Source organism: Acartia tonsa, chromosome 10 (genome assembly GCF_053477335.1).
Source record: "Acartia tonsa isolate MP-2025a chromosome 10, ASM5347733v1, whole genome shotgun sequence".
Taxonomy (NCBI): Eukaryota; Metazoa; Arthropoda; class Copepoda; order Calanoida; family Acartiidae; genus Acartia; species Acartia tonsa.
The window spans coordinates 33,596,782-33,609,724 of record NC_137269.1 but is presented as its reverse complement, the minus strand read 5'-3'; the positions used below and the strand labels follow the sequence as shown (position 1 = coordinate 33,609,724).

At 31.7% G+C, this 12,943-nt stretch overlaps 1 protein-coding gene across 1 annotated transcript in view; it reads left to right on the top strand.

Annotated features, from left to right (window-relative positions):
* Positions 1-12,727, top strand: part of LOC145330868 (uncharacterized) — a 28,574-nt gene extending 15,847 nt beyond the window's left edge. The window contains exons 3-6 of the mRNA XM_080175530.1: positions 99-169; positions 2,622-2,690; positions 7,230-7,348; positions 12,486-12,727. Coding sequence (XP_080031656.1) covers positions 102-169; positions 2,622-2,690; positions 7,230-7,348; positions 12,486-12,625 — 396 coding nt within the window. The 5' untranslated portion in view covers positions 99-101 and the 3' untranslated portion in view covers positions 12,626-12,727. The remainder of the gene's footprint in view (positions 1-98; positions 170-2,621; positions 2,691-7,229; positions 7,349-12,485) is intronic.
* Positions 12,728-12,943: the final 216 nt, after the last annotated feature.

Below are 12,943 nucleotides of genomic sequence, written 5' to 3'. Positions count from 1 at the left end.
ATCTATATATCTATCTATCTATCTATCTATCTATCTATATATCTATCTATCTATCTATCTATCTATCTATATATCTATCTATCTATCTATCTATCCAGGTAATGATAACAGGAGGGCCAGACCTGTACATAAGAAAAGGCAGCTCAGTGGCACTAGAATGTATAGTCAGGTGAATAATTGTTAGGTGCGCAGCTACTACATAACAAGGATATGTCACTACGTTCGTCCAAAAAAACCATAGGAAACTAAACTGTAACTTCCCTTTTAACGTATTTCCAAATCAAATCAACCAATTGGTGAAGATTCCTTTGTATACATTTAGTAAAACTAGTGATAGCTGTTCAGTACTTTTTAACATTGCTTTTAGTAGCGCTAGTGTTTAGTTTAAACATGTATAATCAAATTTTATCATTTTGTCAAACATGCATTAAAAATTGGAGGACAAAAGGCCGTATAGTTTATTACCACGTCATCTTGGTCCTTACCTTAAAAAATGTGGGTACTTTTATTGAGTTTTAATTTACATTTCAAAAGTTTTACACCATTAATTTTAATCTACAAAAGGGTTAATTTAAATTAGTCTATTGTCAAATCTCTTGAGGTCCCTGGATTTTTAAAACAAATTATGTGTTTGTGTGGTAACTGAGAACAATAGGGTTATGGAATACAATAGACTAAAATTATCAAAGTATTTATGAACGAAGGTTTTATGCTATTTTGAAATAACGGTAGTTAAATTTAAACCCTAATAAAGACAAAACAGGATTTTTTTTCTAATTATGAACGCTTCCAAAGTTATATATTAAAATACTTTATTTTGAAAAGGAATAAAACATCAAGGAAGGAAAATATTTAACACCAACTTATATAGAGTTTCAAAAAATATGATAATTTTTTTAGACTTAACTGTTTTTTTGACGATAAAATACAAAAACACAAAATTAAAATTAAACCTTAATTTTGATTACCAAATAGTTTTTCTTCAAATAAATTATCCCGTATCCCAACATCTTATTTTTTTCTCATATGAAGGTAATTTAAGTTGTGTGCCTAGTGGTTTAAGTTTTGTATTAAATTATACAAAAGCTTTCATTACTGCAAAAAAATCTTTTAAATCTTCCTGTTCACTAAAGTAACAGGATGTTTATCTGTATGTATATTTTTACGCTAAGATATCAAAAACGGCTGGACACATAGTTCCACAGTTTTATGGGAAGTTCACTGTAGGTTTTAGTCTTGAAGGAAGATATGGCCTACATTAAAAATCCACCCCCTCCCCACAATGAAAAAAATCTTTTGGGAGAGGCCGTGTTCCTCAAACCAAAAAATACCTCCACACCGAAAAAACATTTTCGTTCTTCTTTTCTATAAAATTAAAAGAAGAGTGTAGGTGAGAAGAAGGGAGTAAGGGAGGGGGCAATGGGCAATTAATTCAATTTAAGAGTTTTCGCTGAAAAGCAATGAAAACCAGATTTATCAAGAAAATTTGACCAAAATTGAAAAGGGGTCATGGTAATATAATTTAGAACAAAATTTACTTGAAAATTAAATTACCATTACCCTACATCACAATGTAGTAAACATTCAGTAATTGATCACTAGGCAAATCTTGTTTAGAACTACGTCAACCCTTCTCATATATTTTAAACTGCCACCTAAATTCAAGGGGAACTTAGATTGTTTAATACATTAATATCACAGTTGAGTTTCTATACATGACTTGAAATGACATTTTCTTAGGAGAAAATATTTGTTAAAACCAGCCATCAATAACAAATTTTTCTGTCTGCTATATTCAAAACTAACTCAGCTAGTTAGCGGGGCATTAATGCGCTAGTACCCAAAGTCAGGCAGAACCTGCTGAATTCTTGCACATTCCCTTTAAGCCAGTAACCAATGTCTGAGACTCTTAAAAATTGAATATTCGATCCATTGTCCCCTCCCTTACTCCCTGGGTGAGAAGCCACTATTAATATAGTGTTACTAGTTTGTCCAGCTATTGAGGAGACTTTAAGTAACATCGGACCTAGAATTATATTTGTTTGTTTTCCGCGGTTTTCTTATATTTTAACTTTATCTTCTGTTAGCTGCTTTACATGAACTAATAAAGAATAGTAACTTAATGTAATTTTATATAATTTTGTTATATATTTGTCGGTAGAATTAACATATATAATTTACTACCCCTTTTCATCTATCTAACTACCTGTCTATAATAGTTATTTATTGTATCGTATTATAGACAGCTTCCCGCGGATATTAAAATCTAAAAATAAGATTAAAACTAATTTAGTTCGCCCCGAGTGTCCAAAGGCTCGGGCTAACAAAACTGTTATTAATTTTTTTATGTTTATTTATTATTCGTTGGAAATTGTCTGTAGTACAATTTTATATATGATTTTAGATGATGGCTGAGAACAGAGGTGGATTTTTAAAAAACTTTTGCCTCACTAAAATTAGTGAGGCTTGCTTAAAAATTAGAGGGGATAATTTTGCCTCACTGTTTTAGTGAGGCAAAATGCCAAAACAGTTTTTTTAAGAATTCACCTCAGGTTTTAATCCAGCGGATAATAGTCGTTTTCATAGCCATTCTATTTATCTATATGTATCTATCTATTTAGTAATTCGAGTACACCAGTGTATATATCCTGGGAGTTTAGAGGAAAAACACTGTTTGCCAAAACAATCAGGTATTCATATACATATATATATAGCAGCTACGCTCATTCGCAATTCTCTCTGTTGATGGTTGGTTTGTTATTTATGCTCGGTTGACGTTGCTTTACATGGAATTGTTTTTAAAGTGATGCTTTCCTATAATTAGTGTTTGTCCGTTCGTCAGTCAGAATCGTTAATTTCATCATGTTAGAATTTATCTGTCCTAAAAATATAAGAATGTTCCTAAACAGTATCTTTTTTAAAATAGGCTGGAAGTTTAAATCTGACCCAAATTAGTCGCGGCTGACGCGCGGCTGCCGAGCTGCCTGGCTATAGATTTGAAAACTTGTAGGTGGCCTAAAATCAATTTGCATCAATTGTATTAAATATAGGCCAGTAACGAACTAGTAAAGTTATGCGGCTGCAACCAGATGCGGCTGCCAGTCAGCTGAAATTATTAGAAACACACACAGCAAGTGCAAATTATAATATAATTGAACAGAAATACACATTAATCTAATAGTCTTCAAAGTTCACCAATTATCTGGGATTGCAGGGAAATGTTTATAGCATAAAAATTCTTTAGGTTCAGGTCTTAATAGGAAAGAAAAAAAGGTTTAGAAAGAATCTACTTAGGGACACTTGAGATAGTGGGGGGGTTGACTACCCTACCCCCTCCCCCCCCCCATTTCCTGCTCACTTTAAATTTAGTTTTACAAAGAAAAGGAAAGATACAGTAGTGCCACCCACCTGAAATTTAAAAATATTATTTGGTATTTTTGGTTGTACCGTCCACCAAAATGCTATAAACTTAATAGGACCCATATGAGAATCTACAAAATGTGAAGAAGAACCATATTGGTTTAGTGGTTAGCGATATCCTTTGGTAAAGACACACATACATACACAGATCCTGTTACTTTCTTATAAGAATTATACTTATATATTTATCCGATGAAATTATCTAAATTATAGGACGCTGACCTTTTGGATAGTTGTTCAATTCTTAAATTGTTACATCAGGTCGGGAATATAGAGATAAGTTCACAGGGTTTTACCAGGGGGCTCTGGTTAATGGGAGATTAACCCCTCAACGTTTAAACCTCTCATTTAACCCCCTCATAAATTTTTTAAAATGCATCAGATTATCACCATCTAACTATTGAAACCCTCATCAAAATAGAAAGCTTGGACGTCCCTAATGGGGTGTGTGAAACTTTTATGGGATAAAAGAAAGGCTTCCATTTTTTAAGGTTGCAGGCACTTCAAATCTGCAAGATTAATCAATGCAATGTAATGTGTGAATTTGATGCTGATTATTTAAAATCTTCAAGTAATTTATAAGGGGTATTTCATATCAAAATATTATCTTGTCCGCGATTTTAGGCTGCATTTAACTTTCCCTCAGGTATATTTGAGGTTAGTGACCATTACGTTAGTTGTACTAGCAACCATCAAGGTGTTTTGAGATTGTTATAAAGATAACAAAAATAAGAAAAATCTATAATTTTGACACCGAAATGATTTCTTGTTTGATTATAATTATCTTGTTAAATAGTTTCGTTAAATAGACATAGCATTTTTATGTTTAGTGTATTACTTTTCTTCCAGATGTTTAAACTTGTCATTATTTTTTTTGTTTTTTGAGTGCCTGAATATAAATTAAATAAATACTATTGTATTTTTTCAAGCCGCTTTTATTACAGCTGCACTTTCATTTCTTCCGACCAGCCAAAAAAAATTCAATAATGTTCCAGTTGCAACCTCGCATTCCAACTGATGAATGTTTAGGCAAAAAGTTTAGGCGCAGATGCGTAAATTGACGATCTGTGGTCGCAGCTGAGCCACTATTTTCTAAATTGTTTTACAATTTGCAACTACATTTTTCATGCAACTCTCAGCCGCAACCGTCCACACCCTTTTCCTTTTCCTAACGAGAATATTTTAAAGAGTGCATAGAAAAAAAGTTGTGAAAGTAAAATTATCCTAAATTGCCCCCACTTGCACCTATCTTGATAGTTTTCAACTAGGCAACTTTTTTTGTGCATAATTTTTAGATGCGTACCTTTTATATACCTTTTCCCCTTACCAAATGCTCCTCAGCTAATGCTAACTTTTGATATTTGTTTATTAAATCTAAGGTGTATTTCCGTGCTTTTCATATTTTGTTCCCTAGTTGGATATTTTTGTTGTATTCCTTATCGTAGCACAGCAACTCTATAAGTAAGTATGTCTGTCTATTAAGTTTACTTTTGATATGCCTGTATAGTTTCATATACAGGCATATACATTATTACTAAAACAATTTATGAAAATGAAGACATCGGTGTTATTGCTGTGCTGCTACTATACCTAATTATACTTGTTTTGAAAATAAATCTTTCACATTTTTTGAGAACTACTCTTGCATTTCCTTTATTTTTACTATCTTAGCTACTCTATAAACAGTTATGATATCAAGATTTTTGGATATTTTTTCCAAAATGTCCAAGGCTCCAAATCTGAGTCATTTTTATTTGATTAACCAGTAGGTCTTTCTGTCTGTTGTTGTTGTTGTAGCCCTGATTCTCTGAAGTTAGGACTCAGATGCACACGGAGACTGGAAGTGAGAATCCTTTGGCCAATCTTAGATTGGTAAGCTTCGCGCACAGCTGATTGTATTCTATGTTACATTACAAGCTGACCCGCAATTCTCGTGGAAGCTACTCAATTATTACATCAACCTGGCCTAGAGTTTTGGCAGGTGTTTCATATTAAGCCACCCTAATTAATGGCACTCTCATACGAGGAGCATGGACGAGAGAAAGCATGATTTAAGCTGCTTGATTGGTAGAATCCTAACTTCCTACAAATCTCCCTCCTTACAACCTAAGGGGAACTCAGGGAAGGTTGCGTGATCATAATCTGACGAATTACGACAGCATTTGTCAACCAAGTGCAAAATCTTTGTGGGGACTTGAACTCGGTTTCTCCCAACCACAGCGTAGTGCGCTAACCACTACGCTATGGGACACCCTTTCTGTCTGTACTGAAGGGTCTCGCTAACCGCTGAACCTATATGGTTCTTTTTTGTAATGTAGGTCATCATAGGTCCTGGAAGGTTTATAACTTTTTTTATGGGGAGTGTACCACAACCCTACCAAGTGAAATCGTCCCTACCAAAGATGATCCTCTCCCAAACATTGTGTACATTTTATTTTAAGAACTAGAAATAAAAATGGGGGTGGGTTGATGATAGAAATTGGTTTAACAATAAAAATATAAGTATGTTAATGCTGCAATTGAGAGTAATTTGTTGTTTTATAGTATTTGTATGTCTGTCAATAAACAAACAAAAAAATATGGATAGATTACAATCACTGAGTAGCTATGCTATCAAAAAGTTAGTTTGGAACCAGCTTAAAAATGCATAACTCTATAATCTTGTTACCCCCCTTTTTATCGTGCAAAATTAAGACGGACAAAATATATGCAAAATCATTTTGAGAAGCAAAGCAGTTTCACACTTTATATATGTCTGTCTGTCCAAAATGGATATTTTAACCTGGTATTATAGTACTTGTACCTTGTACAAATCGAATAAACTTTATTTAGTTTTTAACTATTTCGGTATGTTTAATTGACTATCCGGATTATAAAATTAATGCGGTTTTGTATTTTTTAGCTTTAGTACTTAGGTTGTTGTCATTCTTGTTTTTAGCATCTATAGTAATAATGTACATTCACAAAAAATTAAATCCAAATTTTTGTAATAAAATATATTGCGGAATGCCTTGACTCTTAAAGTGACACTACATATTATTACAAATAGTACCTACAAACAATTGTGATTGAAGTCCGCTAGAAATTATTTTTTAAATTGGATGAATTATTGAGTGTCAATACCCATCTAGGGTAATACATCTGTAAAAAGCTTGAAACAAAACATATTCTTCTTTTTAAACAAAAAGTTTCAAAAACTATGTAGCAAAATAGAACAACATAGGATATTAAAAAGTTTAAAAGATATAAGTCAAGATTTAAAACTGGTTTAGTTTTAAACTAGGTTAGAATTTTAAGCCCCTCTTATATGCAAGTTGCTAAGGCATTTTTATGATTTTATTTACGTTTGTTCTACATCAGATTTGGTTCCCTCGCTAAATGCTTTAGTTAATTCAAATTTATCCCGAAAGGGACGGAACACTGTAGAATGTTTTATGAACATGTTCTCTTTTTCATATAAAAACCTTTTGCACCAGAATTTTTCTCATTTATGATAATTTTGGAGGTAAAAATTATTAGGCGTTATCCTCTTTTGGAGCCGAGCGCTGCGGCTTGGCAGGCAAGGGGACCGAGCGCTGCGGCTAGGCAGGCAAGGGGGCCGAGCGCTGCAGCTAGGCAGGGTAAGGAGCCGAGCGCTGCGGCCAGAGCTCATAGTTTTGTCGGGGAGAAATTGAAAAAGAAAATTATAAGAGGATATTACCCAATTACGCTTTTCACTTTTTCATGATTCTCTCCATCTATATTCTATATACTTTTTTATATTTGTGATTTGTTATTTTTGGATGTTGTCAACCTTGTTTTTAATTTAGACGAGCTACAAAAGTGGTGTCTGTGCTGGACATTGGTCCTGTGGACGAGAATATGGCTGGTGTATACACCTGTCTACCCAGTATGTACCCTCCAGTACAAGCTATACTTCATATCATAGGTACATAGATAGATAGATAGATAGTTATGTACACCTGTCTACCCAGTATGTACCCTCCAGTACAGGCTATACTTCATATCATAGGTACATATATAGATAGATAGATAGTTATGTACACCTGTCTACGGAATATGTACCTTCCAGTACAGGCTATACTTCATATCATAGGTAAATAGATAGATAGATAGATAGATAGATATATACACCTGTCTACCTAGTATGTACCCTCCAGCACAAGCTATACTTCATATCATAGGTACATAGATAGATAGATAGATAGATATATACACCTGTCTACCTAGTATGTACACTCCAGTACAGGCTATACTTCATATCATAGGTACATAGATAGATAGATAGATAGATAGATAGATACACCTGTCTACCTAGTAAGTACACTCCAGTCCAGGCTATACTTCATAACATAGGTACATAGATAGATAGATAGATAGATAGATACATAGATGAAATGTTTATTGTCCATGCATTAACTTATGTTTTACAATAAATAGGAAATTTAATTTGTTTTCACTCTCCATCATCCATTTTCTCTTTTTCTGTTTGTCTTAATCATAGAATAAAAGTGTATAGAATACATTAGTATAGTATTTTACTCTAAATCATGCTTAAAGTTCTTTTTTATTTGTACATAGATTAAAATTAGATAGATTACTTCCTCTTCCCTTTTTTCTCATCCCAAGCAAATTTCTGCATCCAGGTATGATAGGGTAAGGTATAACCGTGATAAAATTTGAAGAAAAAAGTCATCCACTATATTTATAATCTTATCTCAAATTGTAATGGCTTAGCAATTTTGTAATGTAAAGGAATAAAGGTACTAAGAAAGAGAGGGAATGTCTGATTGAGCCAATAGGAGAATCGCATCGGTACATACATTTAATTTTTATTGATTGAAATTTTGTACACATCTTGTTACGAATGCATGTTTTTTTTTCATTTCATACATAGATAAAAGTCAGCTGTAAACAGTATATTTTCTTAGTAGAAAGCTTTGCGGAATCAGAGGTTATTGCCCAAAAATTTCGTTTAAATTTGAAAGCTTCGAAACAAGGTGGATTATTTAAAAAAAGTTAGGCTGGCTACTCGCTGGTGAGGCAAAATTATTTTTGTGAGAAATCCTCCAAAATCAAATGAAAAAATTTACAAAAATTAAATAAAATCTTACAAGGGTTATTAATATATGATTTTTTTAATTTTTGTAGATTTTTAATATGCTTTTGGATGATTTTTCACAAAAATAATTTTGCCTCACTATCGAGAAGCGAGTCTATAATTTTTTAAGAATCCACATCAGCTTGAGTCGAAAGTAAACAATACTTTTGTCTGCTAGAAATGTTCCATCTTAGATTTGACGAAAAAAGGGTTCAGAATATGCTTCTATTCTTCTATTTCTATTTGTAAAGGTGAAAATAAATATTTTTTGGCTACTCTGTAGTTGATTTTCATTTATACTTTTTTGTGAATCATCTTTGATATTTTTTATTATTGTCTTCTATGAAGGTATTTTAGATATCTAGGTAACTATCTGTTGTACTACTCTCAAGAGTTTAAAACTAGTGAGTTTATTTATGATGTTACTGAATCCGAAAAACCTTCTGTTTTGATTTATTTTATGGTCTGAACTATTAAAGAATATTTTTAAAATACCTAATAAACCTTCTACTTTGATAATTTCTTTGGTCTTAATACAGAGAAGACACATTTATGAGATTATGAGATGTATCGGGTAAACTTTCTATCATGATACTTTCTATGGCTTGAATTCGGTGAAGGACCACTTGTATACTGATATTTTATTCTGTCTAAATACAATTAAGGCGTTTTTATCGATTAATGTACCTAATAAATCTTCTATCTTGATATTTTCTATGTTTTGAATGCAGTGAGAGTCCAGCATGAAGTGCATTGAAATTGGTGTTTTACTAATGCCGCAAAAAAAATATAAATAACCGTGACCCTTACTTATTGGGATGTATTTGAGTTTAAATCTAAGGCAAAAATAGCGTCAATGCGTAATACATTTAGGATTGTTTCTATTGTTACCATGTCAGGTCAGATTATAAAAGAGTAGTTGGAATGAATTGGCCTATAAACAGTTTGTAATTCTAGACATAGCTAGTTTGATCGTATAGTTGGGTGTCGGGTGTTTCTTTTAAAAAATATTTTATGGTTGACAAGTTTTTGCTGTAGTATTTCTAGCAGTTCTACTGGCTTTTTATTGAACTTTTTGTGGACTTTACTGAACACCTTCAAATGGTTTCCAATACAATAAATTATCAACAAAATCTATGTACTGCTTAATCATAGAGTAAATATACAAGAGTATAATTATATTATGCATGATGCTATGAGGCTTATTATGTAATTCTTGTTGTGTTGCATAGTAAGCTTTTCAATAGAACTTTACTAATATTTAAATTTCATAGATTTTTCTAAAGATATATTGATAATTTTTATAAATGTTTTATTAATTTAAATGGATTTAAAATGTGATGAATATAGTCTCTATTCAAAATCAACACAGTCTTTGGCGATGGTTGGAATAATAATCGTACGGCAATTATATATTACTTGCGGAATTGCCCCTAGAGGCCTCTAGTGGCACTTTAAACGTTTTATTATATTTCAAATATCTAATTTTGGAAGGAAAAAAATTGTCTATGTTGAGTTCAAGTCTCTACGTAAAACCTTCCCAGGACCTATGAGAAGCTACCCTGTTAAGGAGAATCTGATCGGTTCATCAGTTAGCGAGATCCTTCTTGATAAATGCTTTATTTAATTCAATTCGAAGCAGTTTGTAACATAATTATCATTATAAAATTTACAACCTCAATTTTCTGAAACATGAAGACCCTAATAAATTTTTAAGAGTTATGTGATCTTAATAAGAATCAGGCAGTTTTATGTAATGAAAGATCTTTTTTCTATTACTTAACACTGGCTTAATCCATTTCAAGAAAGGGTTGTAATATCTTTCATTTTATCCAAATTTTTTTTATGATTTTTCAAGAAAGGAATACGATATTAATATAATGTAATTTATACTGGTACCCAAAGTTTAAATAAACCTTTGTTCATTCGGTGGCCAAAAAAATTTATGAAAATTTTAATAGCTGGCACAAACCATTAATTTTAAACTACAGAGTGGGTTATTTTTGTTTATCATACTTGTGAATATACATTAATAAAAATCTTCCATTGTCCTATACCTAACTGTAATATCCTCACAGTGATGCAGTGAAAGGACAATGAACGTGGAATTATTATTCCCTCGAATATCTACATATTAAATTGTTTCTTTTGCATCAGGAGGATAATTTGGACGTAGATTAATTTTCCTGCCACTGTCCTCTCCCTCCCCGAGTATCTGTGTGTATTTAAACCATTGCAGGGCTTGATAAAGTTCGCAAACATGGTGAAACCTCACAAGCGCTTAAAGCCCAGATTTGCAATAATTCTGTTTCAAAAATATATCATCATAGCATGATCCTTAGCAGAAAAATTGGTTGGATATTGATGAGTTGATAATTTTTTGTTAATTTTATGAAAAAAAATCTGCAAAATATATTGAATTTGTTGTTATGGAAATTTAGCGGAATTAATGGCACACCTCCAAACTCACTTAAATTGGACAAATCATTGAGTTTCAACTTTTCAACTACGTTATGTTTATTTTTGCCAAAGTTGCATCAAAATTTATACTCAGGGTTTCCAAATTTTAGTCTTACATTTTTTGGTAAGCTTATTTAATAAATGTGTTAATACATATAAGAACATCTTTATTAATTTATTAATACAATAAGAAAATCTTTATTAATTTATTAATACATAAAAGAAAATTTTTATTTAAAAAGGCTGAATTAAAACCATTCTCACTTACTAAAAAATCATGTGTAGCATCTGATTAAAGACAATTTTCCGCAAATATTGAAATAAAAAATCGTAAGACTAATTCAAGTTTTGTTAGCCTCAAGATTTAATATGTTGTCTATAATACTATACCATAAATAACACTTAATAGTATTATCTCACATAAAGTGTCATTGAAAAGATACATAGATTTGATAAATGACTGTTGCCAAAAAGTAGAAAAGTTTTATAGCTCCAAAAATCTGACGAAGGTAATTAGTTTACTTAATAATATTGTTTCAAGCACACTGCCGAGCCCAGTCTTGTAGTTGTTAAGGCGAGCACTATTGTTTTCAGTTATAATCTTCACTTTTATGGCTATCATCATCCTTGTTTTATCATAATACCAAAATTATGAATGTTTGTTTACTTTTCTAAAATTGATTTGAAAATGCAATTATGGCAACTTAAATTTATCGTGTGCAAAATAGTATTATCAGGTTTGAACCAATTATCAGAAATCATTCAAAACAAAAAATTTAAATTTTCAGTAATTTTGTTGGTAAAATTTAGATAATATTTTCACTACTATTTAAAAATATTGATTATGATAAGCCCCAAGAGTGAAAAAATGTTCTAAATGAATGAGGAGAAATCTTTGAATTTTTTAATGTTTTTTAATTTAAAAAAAAATCCGCCAATGAAAACATCAAATCATTTCAATGGTGCGCCAAATCGAGTGCGCTGAATTTTAGCTAATCACAGCGCGGTATTTCGTTGAATGCTGTGCTCTCATTGGTGCAAAGATGGCTCACCCCGATTTGGCGCACCATTGAAATGATTTAAAGATCCAGCTCAGGAGACTATTTTACCAGATCTTTAAGCCATTTTTTTGTTAGTAAAAAAGACCAAAAATAACTGGTAATAGCCAATAGCTATTGTATTTATTAACCGATAAAGAAAATATTAAGAAAGTTAGGTAACTATTATCCTAATAGAAAAGTAACAGGATCTGTGTTTGTCTGTGTGTGTGTGTACCGAAGGATCTCGCTAACCGCTGAACCGATATGATTAAAGTGTAGCTTCTCATAGTTTTTTCTCTCTATTTCCCTAAATTTTAAATGGAGGGGAGGGGTTAAGTTTACCCATTCTCTCTCAATTGCCCCTAGAGGTCTCTACGGAAGTAGCCGCTAGACATAATTTTTCATTATTGTTAGAATCAGTTTTATGGATTTATAAGATTTCTTTAATTAGTAAAATTGTTTAGGTCGTCCAGGAGAGCAGCAGCTACCAATAACAAACCGCGGATGCCAGCTGGCTGACACACATTCTACTTACAAACTAAAGCTCATTTTTAGTCTCATAATTATGTTCGTACAATGTTCAAAATATGATAGCAATTTGTAGGAATTTTTATGCAATCCTTGTAAATGTACTTAACATTTTTATTAGTTGCAATGGTATTCTATAATATGGGCGTGTCTGTCTGTGTCAACGAATTTTTTTTAAAGAAAAACCTAATTTGAATACAGATAAATTTGATAATGCAATAATATAGAAAATTTCCTTAGAAGTAAGTGTACTATATGTGCACTAATATACAAGAAACTAGAAGGCTACTTTAACCATAAAATTTGTTAAAATACTTTGTTTTATACTCTTTTAACTTTTAATTTTATTTTTAAGGTTCTTTTGGAAAATATTTATAAAATCCAAAGTTGTCGA